This window comes from Myotis myotis, unplaced genomic scaffold, assembly GCF_014108235.1.
Source record: "Myotis myotis isolate mMyoMyo1 unplaced genomic scaffold, mMyoMyo1.p scaffold_m19_p_36, whole genome shotgun sequence".
Lineage (NCBI taxonomy): Eukaryota > Metazoa > Chordata > Mammalia > Chiroptera > Vespertilionidae > Myotis > Myotis myotis.
The window spans coordinates 192,608-207,240 of NW_023416342.1; the positions used below are offsets into that span (position 1 = coordinate 192,608).

At 58.4% G+C, this 14,633-nt stretch overlaps 1 protein-coding gene across 1 annotated transcript in view; it reads right to left on the reverse strand.

Annotated features, from left to right (window-relative positions):
• Positions 1-14,633, reverse strand: part of SYNPO2 (synaptopodin 2) — a 136,345-nt gene that overhangs the window by 20,147 nt on the left and 101,565 nt on the right. The window contains exons 3-4 of the mRNA XM_036303272.1: positions 12,032-12,831; positions 7,090-9,272 (exon numbers count right to left, since the gene is read on the reverse strand). Coding sequence (XP_036159165.1) covers positions 7,090-9,272; positions 12,032-12,831 — 2,983 coding nt within the window. The remainder of the gene's footprint in view (positions 1-7,089; positions 9,273-12,031; positions 12,832-14,633) is intronic.

Consider the following 14,633-nt stretch of genomic DNA (forward strand, 5'->3'; position numbering starts at 1 on the left):
CACACACACTGCTCCATCGGCGCCCACACTGCTCCATCGGCGCCCACACTGCTCCATCAGCACACACACTGCTCCATCAGCACACACACTGCTCCATCAGTGCCCACACTGCTCCATCAGCGCCCACACTGCTCCATCAGCACACACACTGCTCCATCAGCACACACACTGCTCCATCAGCACACACACTGCTCCATCAGCGCCCACACTGCTCCATCAGCACACACACTGCTCCATCAGCGCCCACACTGCTCCATCAGCACACACACTGCTCCATCAGCACACACACTGCTACATCAGCACACACACTGCTACATCAGCACACACACTGCTCCATCAGCGCCCACACTGCTCCATCAGCACACACACTGCTCCATCAGCACACACACTGCTCCATCAGCACACACACTGCTCCATCAGCACACACACTGCTCCATCAGCACACACACTGCTCCATCAGCACACACACTGCTCCATCAGCACACACACTCCTCCATTAGTGCTCACACTCCTCCATTAGCACAGCTCACTTCTCCAGTTTAGATTTTGGGCCCTCCACCTTGGCTCCCAGCAGCAGAGACCACAGAGCCCATATCGCTGTTGTGTCTGTGCTGCTCCTGGGAGCGTGGAGCCGCAGCTATTGTCTATCTCGTGCCCTTTACAGCGACCCCCACGGCGGATATTGGGAAGGCTCGCTGTGGGCCAGGCGCCCTGAACACAGTGCACTGATTCAGTGCGTCCTCATGACTCCAGTGTGACACCTGTCACTGTCCCCCCTTCCAGCCATGGGACGAGGCCAGGAGAGGCGGCCTGGCCTCTGCTCAGGCAGTTTGCCTCTTGGCACTCCAGGAGCCTTCCTACCAGCTGTCACCTCAGCCCACGGGGTTTACCTTGGGCTTCCCCTAATCAAACCACTTCTGTTTTAACTTAAAAATTGGGGGGAACATTTCTCACATTATTGTTACCGGACCTGAGGGCTTTCTCCCTAGACCGCCTGGTGTGCCACACCGTGCAGGCAGCTGCGGGCGTGTGAGGCTCCAACAGGCACGTGCGGTGTCTCTAAGCAGTGACCGCACCATTTCAGGCGTCCCTACCGCTGACTGAGCCCTAAGCACCGCCCCCCCCCCCCTTTACAAGTGTCTCACCTGGGGCACCCCACCCCAGGGCGTTTAGTCAGTGTCTACCTTTGATGTAGATGGTCATTTCTCAGACAGGTGCGCTGTGGTGGCTAATGGGCAGGTCCCCTCCCCTGCGGCCTCCGACGGGCAGGTCCCCTAAAGGGAGGCTGTTACTGCTCCCATGCGCCTTCTCCACCAATCGCTAGTGTCTCTCACCTGGGGCACCCAACTCCAGGGCATTTAGTCCGTGTCTCCCAGGAGCAGTGAGCCCGGAAGGGAGCCGGTGGAGAGCGCGGGAACCACTGCTAAGCTCTGTGGGGTCCCGGGCGGGTTAGTCAGCCTCTCTGTGCCTGAGAACCCCGAGATCTAAAAGTGGGGATAGTGTGGTACCTGTCCTGGAGGACGGCTGATTAAAGCAGCGTCCACGCAGGTGGCCAGAGGGGGTGACTGGGGTGGGGTGGGGGGCTGGGTGCAGGGGTCCAAGGTGCCGACCTCAGCGATCACAGAAGGGAGTCCTGTGACCGCGGCTGATTATGCTGCGCATCGTTATTTGTTTTCTTTTTTTTTTTTTCTGCATCGTGTGTTTGAAAGCTGCTAAGAGTAGGTGTTAACCATTCTCATCACAAGAAAAACTCTGTACCTATGTGGGGTGACCGTGGTGGAGGCTCACGGGGGTCACACTGAACGTGCGATCATTTCCCAATGTGTACAGCATCGAATCACTGTGTTGTACCCCTGAGCTATGCTACATCCGTTATCCGTCAATAAAAAGAGAGAATCTACGGGAGATCCTCGCACAGTCCCGGGCCCGCAGTCTGTGCTCGGGGTGCTGCCATCTGCACAACTTCGGTAAGTCTTGCACGCTGTGCTGTGGGCGGCAGAGGTGATGCTGGGGATCCCCCACCCCACCCCCCCGGCTTAGACCTCAGTGCTGCCGGGGCCTGTGGGTGGCCTTGGCGAGAGATGTCACACCAGGCCACCAGGCGAAGACACCAAGGACCCCGGACTCCTGCAGTGCCCCCCGAGGAAGCACCAAAACAGAGCACTGTGCTGCTTCCTATTGGCCTTCTCCCTTCTCCCTTCTCCCTAGACTGGATGCCTTTTCAACTCAGAGCCAATTGCGACCCTTTGTTGTTTTTTTCAAGAACAAACCATCAACAGTTCCCAAGAGGCTCCCAGCAGGGCGGGGGGAGCAGGTGTCTCCGTGGTGTGTTCAAAGGTTCTCGTGACCTTGAACCTTGTTCTCACCAGCAAGGGGGGGGGGGTAGGTGGGGGGGGATGGGGGGCTGGGCCGTGGGTCCCGGGGGTTGATTTCATTGGGGACCCTGAGTGTGTACTTCACGTCATAAGCACGTGCTTTAGGTGAACACACCAAGAACACGGCCAACATTCAGAACCAAGAAAGTAAAGGAAAAAAGCTAAGAAATCCCATGTGTCAAAACAGAAAGTCACTTAAATGACAGGAGCCCGGGAAGCCTCACCGGCTCTCCTTAACCCTGAGACCCACCTCGCCAGCCGGCCAGCCTTGGAGCCAGGAGTTGAGACAGGCCAGGCAGGCTGTGGTATTAAAATGTTTAATTAAACTTCTCTGCATCTGGCTGCCTCTGAGCAGTAAGTTCTGTGATTTCCAAGTGCCGAACAGGAACTTAGTGTACAAATGTGCAAACCGTGGAGGCGTGACTTTTTGAAAATTGAAGAAAGTGTCCCTGATGACAGCGAGGAGAGGGGGTTCTGCTACGGGCCCCCCAGACGCTGGCTCTGTTGTTCCCCACGCCCCATAGGACAGCCCCGGGTTTCACACTTCATTTCAACAAGTCAATCGGAAAGGGGAACAGAGATGGGCCGCTCTCGGCAAATCCGCCTGGTGTCCGGCCCCGTGGGAACCTCCAGGCTGGCGCTGGCCCTCGGCCAGCTCTGGTGGGAAGTCAGAGAACTTCCCAGAACGCCGGCTGCTGGCTCCGCGGCTCTGGAGCGGCTGGGTCTGCGTCCCCAGAGTCCATGCTTAGGGGCAGCCAGGGGACCCGCAGGGTCAGTGTCTCTGGGAATAGAGTTGGGGTCTCAGAATGTGCCTGTGTTTCTCATGAACTCTTAACAACTTTTAGCACAAACTCAACAGCCCTGACTTAGGGAACAGGCTCGCAGCCCAGGGCTCCCCTCTGGGAGCGGTGTGAGCATTTAGCTTTTCAGAAAACAATCGTTCTTGGTGGCGGTCACCTGAGCCCTGCCCGCCCATGCCAGGGTCCCAGCCGTGCGGGCAGGTGCCTGAGGACGGAACCGGCTGGGCCCTCTGCGGGGAAGAGACCACTTGGGACCAAGGGCTGCGGGCCTTGTGTGCTCAGAGGCGTCACTGACAGTTCCGGAGTCAGGGACCGGGACGCGGGTCACAGCAAAGCGACCTCCAAGGATTCCCACCGAGAACCCAGCCAGGGCAGGGTCCCCCTTCAATGTGGTTCCGACATCTCAGACGTGACTTGCGAGCAGCCAGACCTGAGGCTGCGGGAGCAGACACTGTCTGCGGACCCACCGCGCCCACAAGGGCCCCACGCTCCAGGCGTGACGGAGCCTGGCTCATGTTCACGCCACTTGTCACGCAGGCTGCTCTTCCTACGGGCACAGTGAGGGCGTCTTATGACGGTTAAATGAGGGAGATGCTACCAAGAACGATCACGCTGGATATATTTTAAAGTACAGACTTGCACGTGCTCTGGGAGGACAGCCCAGATGCGAGTGATTAAGCATATTCCTAAAAGTGTGCGGGTTATACCATCAGTGAACAGTCACAGTGCAGACACGGTGCGTTCTTCCCTCTCTCAGAACAAAAACATGCCTGTTGTTGACATATCAGAAATAAAATCGTAACTGTGCGAAGATCAGAGTGGCAGTCCTCAGCTCCCATCTCCCCAGCTCTGTGCTAACCTGCCCCCCTCCCCCCATAAGACCAGGACACCCGGGGTTCGAGCGTGGAGGATGGAAGAGAGGCTTGAGGTGGTGTGGGAACCTGCGAAGAGGGGTTCACGTAGGGTCCTGCGGGATTCAGCGCTGTGGTCACCTTGCGCTGACACTGCAGGGCCTGTGATTGCGCGTGTGCTCCTGGGGGTGGGCACACAGGTACCTCACATCACAGGCGCCCAGTCGGTCACGGGCGCTGTGGTGCTGACGGTGAAATGCTGATTTGCAGGAGCCGCACCTACACTCAGCTCAAAGGGTCAGAGGAGAGGCAAGGTGCCAAACTAACACAAGCTGCCTCCTCCAAGCCCGCAACCGGCCAGCACAGCCCACACCTGCCGCCACCACCAGCCACCACCACCCAGGTGGCAGAGGGTGCTGGGGAGGGAAGCTGAGCCCCTGCGCCCTCGGTCTCCCCCTGCCCTGCTGGCGCCCTGGCCACAGCTCCCCGGCCACTTACCCCACAGGCAGGCTCCCAGGGGCCCTGGTCGGGAGAAAAGGCAGAGGGTGCCTCTCTGGTTCCAGGGAGCAGGCTTGGCCTCTGGCTCGCACTGCCCACCTGCGGGACAGGTAGTGGGCCTCTTCCCCGGGTGGGACAGGTGCCACCCAGATGGCACGATGCCCAGGGCCAGGGGGAGCTGGGCTGCCCTGCCCACCTGCCTGGCATGTGCCTCAGAAGCTTTTTGGGAGCCATGACAGTCCCAGTCAGGCTCATGTGGCGTTAGTCATGGACCCCAAAAAGGGCTCTGCTAAGGTCACCACCTGTCCAACAGCAAGTAGACCGAGGGCACTTCTCCTGCCTGCAAACCGCAGGCCCCTGGGCACCTGGGAGGACTTCAGACACCGGCTACCCGTGAAGGAGGATCTCCAGTTGACTGCCTGGTGGCCCATGATCCTCCCGCTGACTCACGCCGTTCTCTGCACGCTATGTGAGGAATGCGAGGGCTAAAACCATCTCCTCGCCGGCTCGGCCCTAAGCAGCCTTTTTTGGTTGTTCTATTAGGAAAGAATGCAAAATGCACAGCATTCACCAGACTTCCTGTGCAGGGAAGAAGAAACACAGACGGCAGCGTTCTGTAAAGGGCAGATCGCATCCTCCTTCATCCTGCATTCCTCTTCTCACTGGTTTCCCAAAGGGCACGCGAGAGCCCGAGCTGTACCTGTGTTTGTAGCCTCTGCGTACACTGCCCCGCAAAGGCCCGGGAGATGTTCCAGAGGGAAGGCAGGAGAAGGGCCTACTGTTTGCAGCTGACGTAGGTCTCCTCTGGGTGTTGTGTCTCAGAAACACCCAAGGCTTGCAGTTTTACGGGGAAATGGACATGCTCGCAAAAGGGAAGTGCAGCGGCTCAGTGGTTGGGCACCCGCCTGTGAACCAGGGGGTCACATTCCATGCCCGGTTGTGGGATGGATCCCCAGTAGGGGGCGTGCAGGAGGCAGCCGATCCATGATTCTCTCTCATCACTGACGTTTCTCTCTCCCTCCCTCTCTGAAATCAATAAGAAATAAAGGAAATGCAGATGTTTGGGGAGCATTATCAGAGAAATGTCCGAGAAATAGCACAGGTCAGAGCAGCTCGGAGATGGAAGATGTTGAAAAACGCACATTGAGCAGGTGAAGAAGAAAGTAACATTTTAATAGGATGGTGTGAAAGAGAGCGGGCGGAGTGACAGCAGAGCAAAGGCGCGCAGACGTCCTCGCGGGTCACAGTGGGGCCTCGTCCCTGCACCCAGACACATCTTCCCCAGCGTCTCTACCGCGTCTCCCCCCCCGCCCCCCCCTTGTGGGGTGATGTTCCCCCCAGAGCCGCCAAAAGTGCTCTGTAATCTACCTGAATTCACGCTGAATACTTTCCAACGTTGCTCAGCCTCGGACTTAAAATAGCTATGAGCAAGGTCTTCAGTTCCTGTCAGTCACGTGGCCGACTCCGCGGCCAGCTGGGCGAGGGCAGGGTGTGAGCAATCCCTACCCTCAAGGTAACCTTGTCGGAATCCTCCTGGTCCGTCAGAGGTAAATCATAATGTGAAGGTGCGAGATTAGAGCCGCAAGGCACAGTGGGAGGAGGAGTTGTCCAAAAAAAAGCCAAAGAAACAGAGGGAAAAGAAGGCGGTGAGGTCACTGGGAAATGGTGCTGATCTCGGGGTGCACTCACCCTCTGGCCTCCACACACCAGGCCTGCTGCGCCACCAGCACCCTCTCTCCAGTCACGTGGTCTCTGGAAGACGCCTGTCACGTGGACCTGCCTCCGAGGCCCGCCCATCTGCCTACCTTCCACCACCGCCTGCCTCCACCCCAGCAAACCCCGGGGGTGTGCTCGCTTAGTCTCCCGGGTGATGGGGGCGGTGGGAATCGCTGGCGAAGGGCGGTGGTCACTCTCCGCCACCCTCTCCCCCATCCCGTCTCCATGTGTGTCCGACACCTGGCAAGGAAGCGAATACACCTCCCTGCTCAGCAGTGACCAGGGCCCTCTCTCTCACCCAAACCAACCCTGCACCTGCCAACAGTCCCAGGACTCCTCCGCAGTTCGCCCAGGTGGCCGAGGTGGGGACCGGAGCTGATCCTGCCCTCGGTACATTCCTTACCCCTACACACTAGTAACAGAGATAAAACACTACTTCAAAAAGAAACCGCCGTCAGCGTGTGCTGGTGACTCGAGCCCTTCGCCCGGGAGCAGGGCTGGGCGCAGGTGGGTGGTCACGCTGGTCACTGACCACTGCCTGTCTCCGCTAACACACGCACCCTGAGGACCTGCTTGCTTAATATCACGGCACGTGGCTATGGGGGTGCCCCGGATTTAAGTGCGCAAACAGGATCGAACTGGCTGCAGTCCATCTGAGTTGGGTGTTTGACTCATTGACCCTATGGTGCTCCTTGGACCCACAGTGGGAGGCGGCGTCTGAAATTAAGTAAGTGGAGGACTCGCTAAGCATTCCGGGGACGCAAGTAACACTGCAAACCATCGCTTCAAGCAAAGAGGACACCGGGCGACCGCCACAGATTACCCTTCCGCGATCGAGGGTTTCCACACCTGCGCTGTGACGCCACTCTTCTTGGCCGAGAACTTGGGCCTCGGTGCCACCAAATACGCCGTGGAGGCCACCTCTTGCTTTGGAGAGCCGGGGACGCCCGTGGGCACCGGGGATGCGCTGACCGGGGAGGCGGCCTCAGGGAAGAAGGCCGGCTGGGGGCTGTAGGCCGGCAGCGAGTACACGGACGCGGCCTGTGCGTTGGTGGGCGAGCTGGCATTAGTGGGCGAGCTGGCATTGATGGCCCGGGGCGGGAGGGCCTGCCTGGGGGCCGGCCCGGGGTTGACCTTGGCTGGTGACCTCTGGGGGAGGCCTGCCTTGGCATCTGGGGGTTGGAAAGTGAACAGGGATGCATTGAGCTGGTAGGGCTGGTGCTTCATGACATCCAGAGCGTTGAGCGGCTTCTTGCCCTTCTTCTTGCTGGTTTTGGAGGCCTGCGGGCCGGAAGGCTGGGACTTGACAGCCGCCAGCGGGTAGGAGGGCGAGTGGATGGGGTTGTAGGCCACCGGGGGCGGGGCTCGCACGTTGGAGGAGTACTTCCAACCGGCCGGGAGCGACGGCGTGGGGGATTGGGCGCGAGCGGCGTGGGCCTGCACCGTGTCCGAGTCCACCACGTACTTCTCCATCCTCGACTGCCTTTTGGCGAAGAGCTGGGCCCCTTTCCCCTGCATCCCGGGGAGCTCGCTGGGTGGGCCCGCAGCGCCCACGTGCGAGGCGCTCCCGGCCGGGGTGGGGGCCGCTGGCTTGGCGGTGTGGTTCACGCTGGCCACCGCCGCCTGGGGGCCTCTGAAGGGACCGGCCAGGTTGAGGGCACTGGCGGGCCTGGCGGGAGGGTAAGACGGCTGCGCTATTTTGATGGATGACGCCACGGATCCCTGCAAAGGCGGGGGCCTGGGGAAGGCCGGCTGGGGGGCTGGACCCACGCCGGGAGACCAGACTGGAGACACGGGAGACACGGGCGTCGCGGGCTGGGAGGAGGAAGAGGCCTTGACTGCCGGCTTCGGGGCCACGGGCGGGGGCGTCTTCTGCTTGGCGGCGGCGCCGTGCATGAAGTTGCAGGCCTCCGCCCCGAGGCTCAGGTAGTCTTCCTCGGGCCCCGAGTCGGCCCCCGCGCCGCGCTTGCCCTCCGCGCTTTGGAGGAGCGACAGGAGCTCGGGGTTCGGGCTCACCTTGGGCTCCTTGAACGTGAACATGGGCTTGGCGGTGCTCCTGCGCTTGGCCTCCTGCAGGATGCCCGTCCTCTTGGCGGGCACGGCGATGCGCTCGTCCCGGGACGCGATGTGCTCCGGGTGCCAGGGAGCGGGCTGCGGCCACGGCGGGGGCTGCGCGGGGCCGGCCGGGGGGCTGGTGGCCGCGCGCGCCGGCCCCCCCGGGGGCGGGGTGACCGCGGAGTAGGGCGGCGGCGCGGGGAAGTCGGCCGTGGGGCTCGCCACGCTGCGGGGCGGGGAGAAGGCGGCTGCAGGCTGCGCCCCGGGCGCCCCCGGGAAGGGCCGGGCCGTCCTGTTCATGGGCGCCGTCCGCGGGGCCTCCGCCGGGCCGGGCGCCGCCCCGAAGCCGTTGTGCTGGGGCGCGAGGCCGGGGCCCTGGCTCACCTCGACGTAGCTCCTGTGCACGGAGCTCTGGGCGCTCACGGTCGCCTCCTCCGTGCGCCGGTAGGAGGTCCCCGCGCTCAGGCCGTCGTGCGCCCCCGCCGGCGCCCCCGCGCGCGCCCCGCCCTCCTCCTGCTGCGCCGAGATCTGCTCCATCCGCTCCCGCCTCCGGGCGAACATGAGCGCCCCCTTGCCCGACGTGTCGGGGAGCATCTCCATCTTGTCCCCCGCGCTCAGCCTCTTCTCAAAGTCCCCGAGCCCCGAGTCCCAGTCGAAGGCCACGACCTGCGCGCTGTCGTCGGGGTCGGACGGCAGCTCCTCGTCGGCGTCGGACTCGCTGGCGCCCAGCAGCGCGGCCTCGCAGGGGCTGTCCCAGCCGTCGTCCTCGGGGTCCCCCGCGCCCCCCGGCCGCCGCAGCTCCCCGGTGCCGTAGCTGACCAGCGTGAACCTGCGCGCGCGCCGCCGCCGCTTCTTAAACATCTGCACCCCGCGCGAGTGCGGGCTGGGCGCGGCCGTCAGCAGCTGCGCGATGCTGCGGCATCGGGACTTGGCCTCCTTCACCTGCTTCTCCGACAGGCTCTCGCTCCTCCGCAGCCCTGGGGGGGGGGGGGGAGCAGGTTGAGGGGCGGCCAGGCTCCCAGCCACGCCCGCATGCACCCGGGAAAGAGAGGGGACCTTGCCTGCGCTGGGCTCCACACGGAAGCCACCCACCCTTTCCTCCTCCTCCTCCTCCTCCTCCTCCTCCTCCTCCTCCTCCTCCTCCTCCTCCTCCTCCTCCTCTTCCTCCCCCTCCCCCTCCTCCTCCCCCCTCTCCTCCTTTCCTTAAAAGGCTGCGCTTCTAGGCCCCACCGGCCTGGCTCAGTGGTTGAGCATCACTATGAGCCAGGAGGTCCCGGGTTCGATTCCCTGGCAGGGCTCATGCCCGGGTTGCTGGCTCCATCCCCAGGAGGGGCCGTGCAGGAGGCAGCCGATCCGTGGTTCTCTCTCATCAGTGATGTTTCTCTCTCTCTCTCTCCCTCTCCCTTCCTCTCTGAAATATATATATATATATATATACATATATATATGTATATATATATATATGTATATATATATATAATTTTAAAGTCTGAACTTCTACAGTGCCACGTGGAACTCTGTGCATGTGAGTCCAATACCCGTGTGTGTCTGCCCATCAGAATCCAGGCCTCATCGTTTGTTTCTGGGCGGCCCCTACGCTGTAGCAGTCAGTGGTGCCCAGCGAGTCTTAGCTAGTAGGGTGCAATCAAAACTAGAAAGGAGTTCACTTAAGGGCAGTCTGCTCTGAAACGCACGTTGGGGCATACCTCGTGCTTCCATACTTCAAAAATAAAATGTCAACAGAAAACGATTGCCAAGCATGTTTTTAAAAAATCGGGGGTGGGGGAGGGGGGCAAAAATGTTATTTAGCTTAATTAATGTAATGACTTTAAATATTCAAGTTTTCTTCTTCTTTTCTTTCTTTCTTGCCTCTGACTTCCCCTCCAAAGTCTTTCCATTCCTGGAGACTGAATTAGCATGAATTCAGAAAACTATGTGAATACTTGAAAGGACTGAATCACGACCCATAATAATTCAAACATTAGGCTGCTGTGAATGTAAGAAACTTTAGCTACAAAGTTGTCTAGATAAATTCAAATGTGACTTTAGTTGCAAAAATCCATTGTGCTGGGGTACAAGAGTGAGTGTAAATCTTGGGGAAATTTTAAAATTACGTGATTAGTGACCCTTTCACCTGTGGGTAAGAGCTAATAAAAAATTAAATCATTTAAAATGAGAGTTTGACAGTTTTAAAATTTTAATTTAAAATTTTATCAATTATTGTCATAAAAAAGGAATTGGTGACAAATTAATTTATAGCAACAATTAATCATACGCATGCATTCAATGAAAATGAGCATGATTCACAAAATATGTTTTGAACTCCTTGGAATAGTTCAATGGAAATTTCAGAAAAAAACTTGTTTAGTATTTTATGATTGAAAATTAGCTCTTTTTGTACTAAAAAATTCAGACTTAATAGTTAATTTAAAAACAAAGAATCAGAGTAAGAAGTTTTATAACAAAGTTACAGGTAGCCGCTGGTAATAATATTTTATTTAGAGGAAATAAAGTGTGTGGCCATTCCTAAATGTAAGTTTTTCTTGACTGTGTTATACAACTCACTATGAAACTGACAGTCACAGTTGCACACTTGTCGCTAACACCCCTGCCAACACGCCAAGTATGTGCATCCGCCTGCATGCACTTGTTTAAAATCTATAAATGTGACCGTGCCTACAGATGCTGCAGGGCTACGCAACGATTGACAGCACTTGCCAAGGAAGCTACAAATGGTTTTGCTAAAAATACACCTTGACAGGAATGACAACAGGCCAGAAGACTTAATCTACTGCTTGGACTAACCAAGTTCATTACTGTCATAGATCATTCAGACACCAGTGCCTTTCCCCTCAGCCCTCACCTCCTCAAATGACTCTCCAAAAATGTGTGGCAAAAAGGAAAGAAAAGAACAAAAGTCATAAAACCCAGCGGCCACGCTCATCCTCACTCGGCTTCCTCTAATCACTCCCCGGGGTACCAGGAAACCCGGGGGTGGGGGTGGGGGAGCCTGGCATTTAAACCCGTGTTCTGTGTGAGGGCATTTAAACGCTCCACGTGGCCCCGGGGCTGGCCTGGGCGTGCAGAGGCGGTGGGACGCCCTGCGGCCGGTGAGGGCTGGCGGCGGGCGGATCGTGTAACCGCCGCCGCCACATGTCCCTGTCCGTCAGCCCCTCCTGCAGGCATCATCAGGCTGCGGGCGGTTCGGTTCAGAAGCAGGATCTGCTTTTCGCATCAGCGGTGCAGCCTGAGTGCCACAGACGCCTCTGAGCAGCAGGCTCCTGACGTTAAACTCCGCGTCCACGCCACGTCCAGTACTCGAGTGTGCCGCGCGAGCGTGGACTAGGGCAGCATTCTGAGACAGACCCGGGAAGCAATGATAGCAGTGTGCTGGTCTTTCACAGTTCCCCTGCCCCTGGGGCAAAGTGTGCATGAAGAGCAGGGAACTCGACTCCCAAGTTCAAACTCGCTGCTTCCAATTCAGACACTGGCACTGTCTGCAGTTTCATTTGGGCGGGGGGTGGGGGGTGTTTTGGTGCATTAATAATTTTTTAATTGTGTCTCAGTGAAAGGCAGAAGAAAAAATCTTTAAAAGAAAAAGCCATCCATGCAGGCGAGCAGCAGCAAGATCCCCGGCCCCCAGCCCCAGCCCCAGCCCCAGCCCCAGCCCCAGCCCCAGCCCCAGCCCAGGCCCCAGCCCCCAGCCCCCAGCCCCGCTGGCCCCTGCAGGACTCACGTGCGTGGCGCGCTCTGTGCTTGTGTGGTCTGCTGTGATCCCTTTCCTCGCGCGGATCATCCCCCTGCTCCGTGCCTTCTGAGGAGACGGCAAAGGCCACCAGAGAAGGAGGTGCTTCTGTCTGCCCTCCTTCCAGCGGGGAGTCCACACGCCCCGCCCCCGCCCGCAGCCCGCACCCTCCCGCCAGCTGCCCGGCGGCGCAGTCCAGGATCACTTCCACGCGCGGCAGCCCCGCGGCCCCGGCCGCCCCCTGGAGCACTCTCAGCTCCTGGCCCCTGCGGATCTGGATGACCTTGCTGGACCTCAGGGAGGCCTCCCCCCTCTCACTCGTGGGAGCTGAGTTTACGTGCACAGCGTTGGGGTCTGGGTCAGGGCTCTGAGGTGTGTCAGCTCCCAGGAGGGCCAGGGCGGGGGCCCCGGGGGCCGTGCCCATGTCCTGAGGCAGGGACAGCTGTAGCTCAACCACGGGGCCGGGCCAGCCCACCGCTGCCTTCCTCTCCAGCAAGACCCCCTCCTCTGCTGCACGTCCTCTCGGGGGGCCAGGCGTGTGGGGCGCCTCCGCGTGACTCAGGCCCATTTCTTCTTCTTTTTTGCTCCCAGAAAAAGCGGGACCACTTTCCGAGTTCTCAGCCAGGGGGGTGCCACTCTGGCAGGGGGCGAGGCGGGGCTCGGTGTCCTGGCTGTGCGTGGCCGGGCGGATCTGCAGGGTGGTGCTTTCCACGCACCCCTCGGCGGGGAGATGCTCAGGGGTCTGGTTTTCCGTTTCAGAGGCCAAAGTCTCCCTTATTCTGCCGGAAGGTCTGCGCACAGAAAAGCCAAACAGTTCCCGACAGTTAGATGCGGGTGCCCACCCCCGCCAGGGTGCCCCCCGACCCCTCATGATGGCTGATGCCTGCAAGGCAAGGCTCTCCCGCGTGCCAGCGGCAGCGCGTGTGAAAACAGAAACTGGCAACTTGCGTGTGTGATTATTTAACGATTTTCCAAATAATGTTTCCTTTAAAGCAGCGGTTCTCAACCTGTGGGTCGCGACCCCTTTGTGGGTGGAACGACCCTTTCACAGGGGTAGCCTAAGACCATCAGAAAACACATATATAATTACATATTGTTTTTGTGATGAATCACTATGCTTTAATTATGTTCAATTTGTAACAATGAAATTGGGGGCCACCACAACATGAGGAACTGTATTAAAGGGTCGCGGCATTAGGAAGGTTGAGAACCAGTGCTTTAGCCAAGCAAAAGGGCTCACAAGGTATGATACAACCTAAATCCATCCTACATTCAGCTTTTTTATGTTTTATTTAAAGACAGGCGATGGCCAAATGGATGCTCTTTAGCTGCGCTTATTTGGTTGTTTTCAAAACGTGTTCATGAGAAAGCACATCAGGGTCTCACTGACTAAGGCTGGGTCTGTCTCTAGACACACCCAGAGGCGCCCGGCGATGTGATCACACAGGTGAGGCCAGGACCCTCTCAGCGGCTCTGCTTTCTTGAAGGGAATGAAATGCACGCCGAGCTCAGGGCGGGTGTCTGCCACCCGTGGGCCCCAGCCCAGCCCTCCCGAGTCCAGAGAAATCCTTTTCGAGCTGCCCTGGGCGATTGCGTCATGGAGTATAAATACCCCAGCCGCTCCCTCCTCCCAGGGACCTGCCTCTGGGAGCCATTCCCTTAGAGGGCCTCTGTGTCAGTCCCGTGCTCCTGTTGGGGGAGAGGGGGTGGGGGAGGGGGCGGGGCGGGTCCCTCTCCACAGTCCTTTGATTCTGGCCTGGACATTCCCAGCTGGTTTTGCAAATTTGGGTTTGCAAGAAGCAATGCCCATTTAAGGGTTAAACAACTTCTTGCTCGAGCTCTGATGTAAATTCTAAGGGCACTTAGAAGAGAACCCCCATTCACAGAACAGCTGGAGGAAATGCCCCATTTCTCACATTTCTAAGGGTTTCCGTGTTTGTTTGTTTTTAAAGCAGCAGCAGGGTCCTCTGCCCCTCTCTCTCCCTCCCAGTGCGCTCTGACCAGGGAAGGGAGTCTACCTGAGGATTGATGGGCCGTACAAGTTCAGACTGTATGAGATCATAATGACTCCCAACTTCGCTTTTGACTGCACTGAGCAACCACAAAACTCAACTAAACAAAAACCATCAAAGGAAACACAGCTTTCTCTAAGCACGTACCCTGTGAAGCTTCCTGGTAAATACAGGAAAAAAAACCCGTAATACAGTGTTTCAAAAACACGCTGACAGCTCCTCAGATCCCCCCGCCCCGTGTAGGAAATGATGCTACACTCTGTGCCACTGAACGTGAGGGACCGGGCGGTCAGAGGGTTTAACGGAGGAAGGCTTGGGAGGGAACCGGATTAGATCACGCCGTGTTCTGTTAGCCATCACTCAGGAGGCTGAGACGAGAGTCTGACTTCACTCCAACCTCAGACTGTCACGCAGGCAAATGCTCAGATAGGTGTTAACATGTCCTGGTGGCCAGCGTGACAGGGACACACATGACTACAGTCACGAAAGCCTGGGAAGCTAACCCTTCTACCTGAAGATGCTCATGTCCACGCCGTCCGCGTCGGCCCCTGAGTCCACAGTGTGTGGGTCGCGGGTGGGAA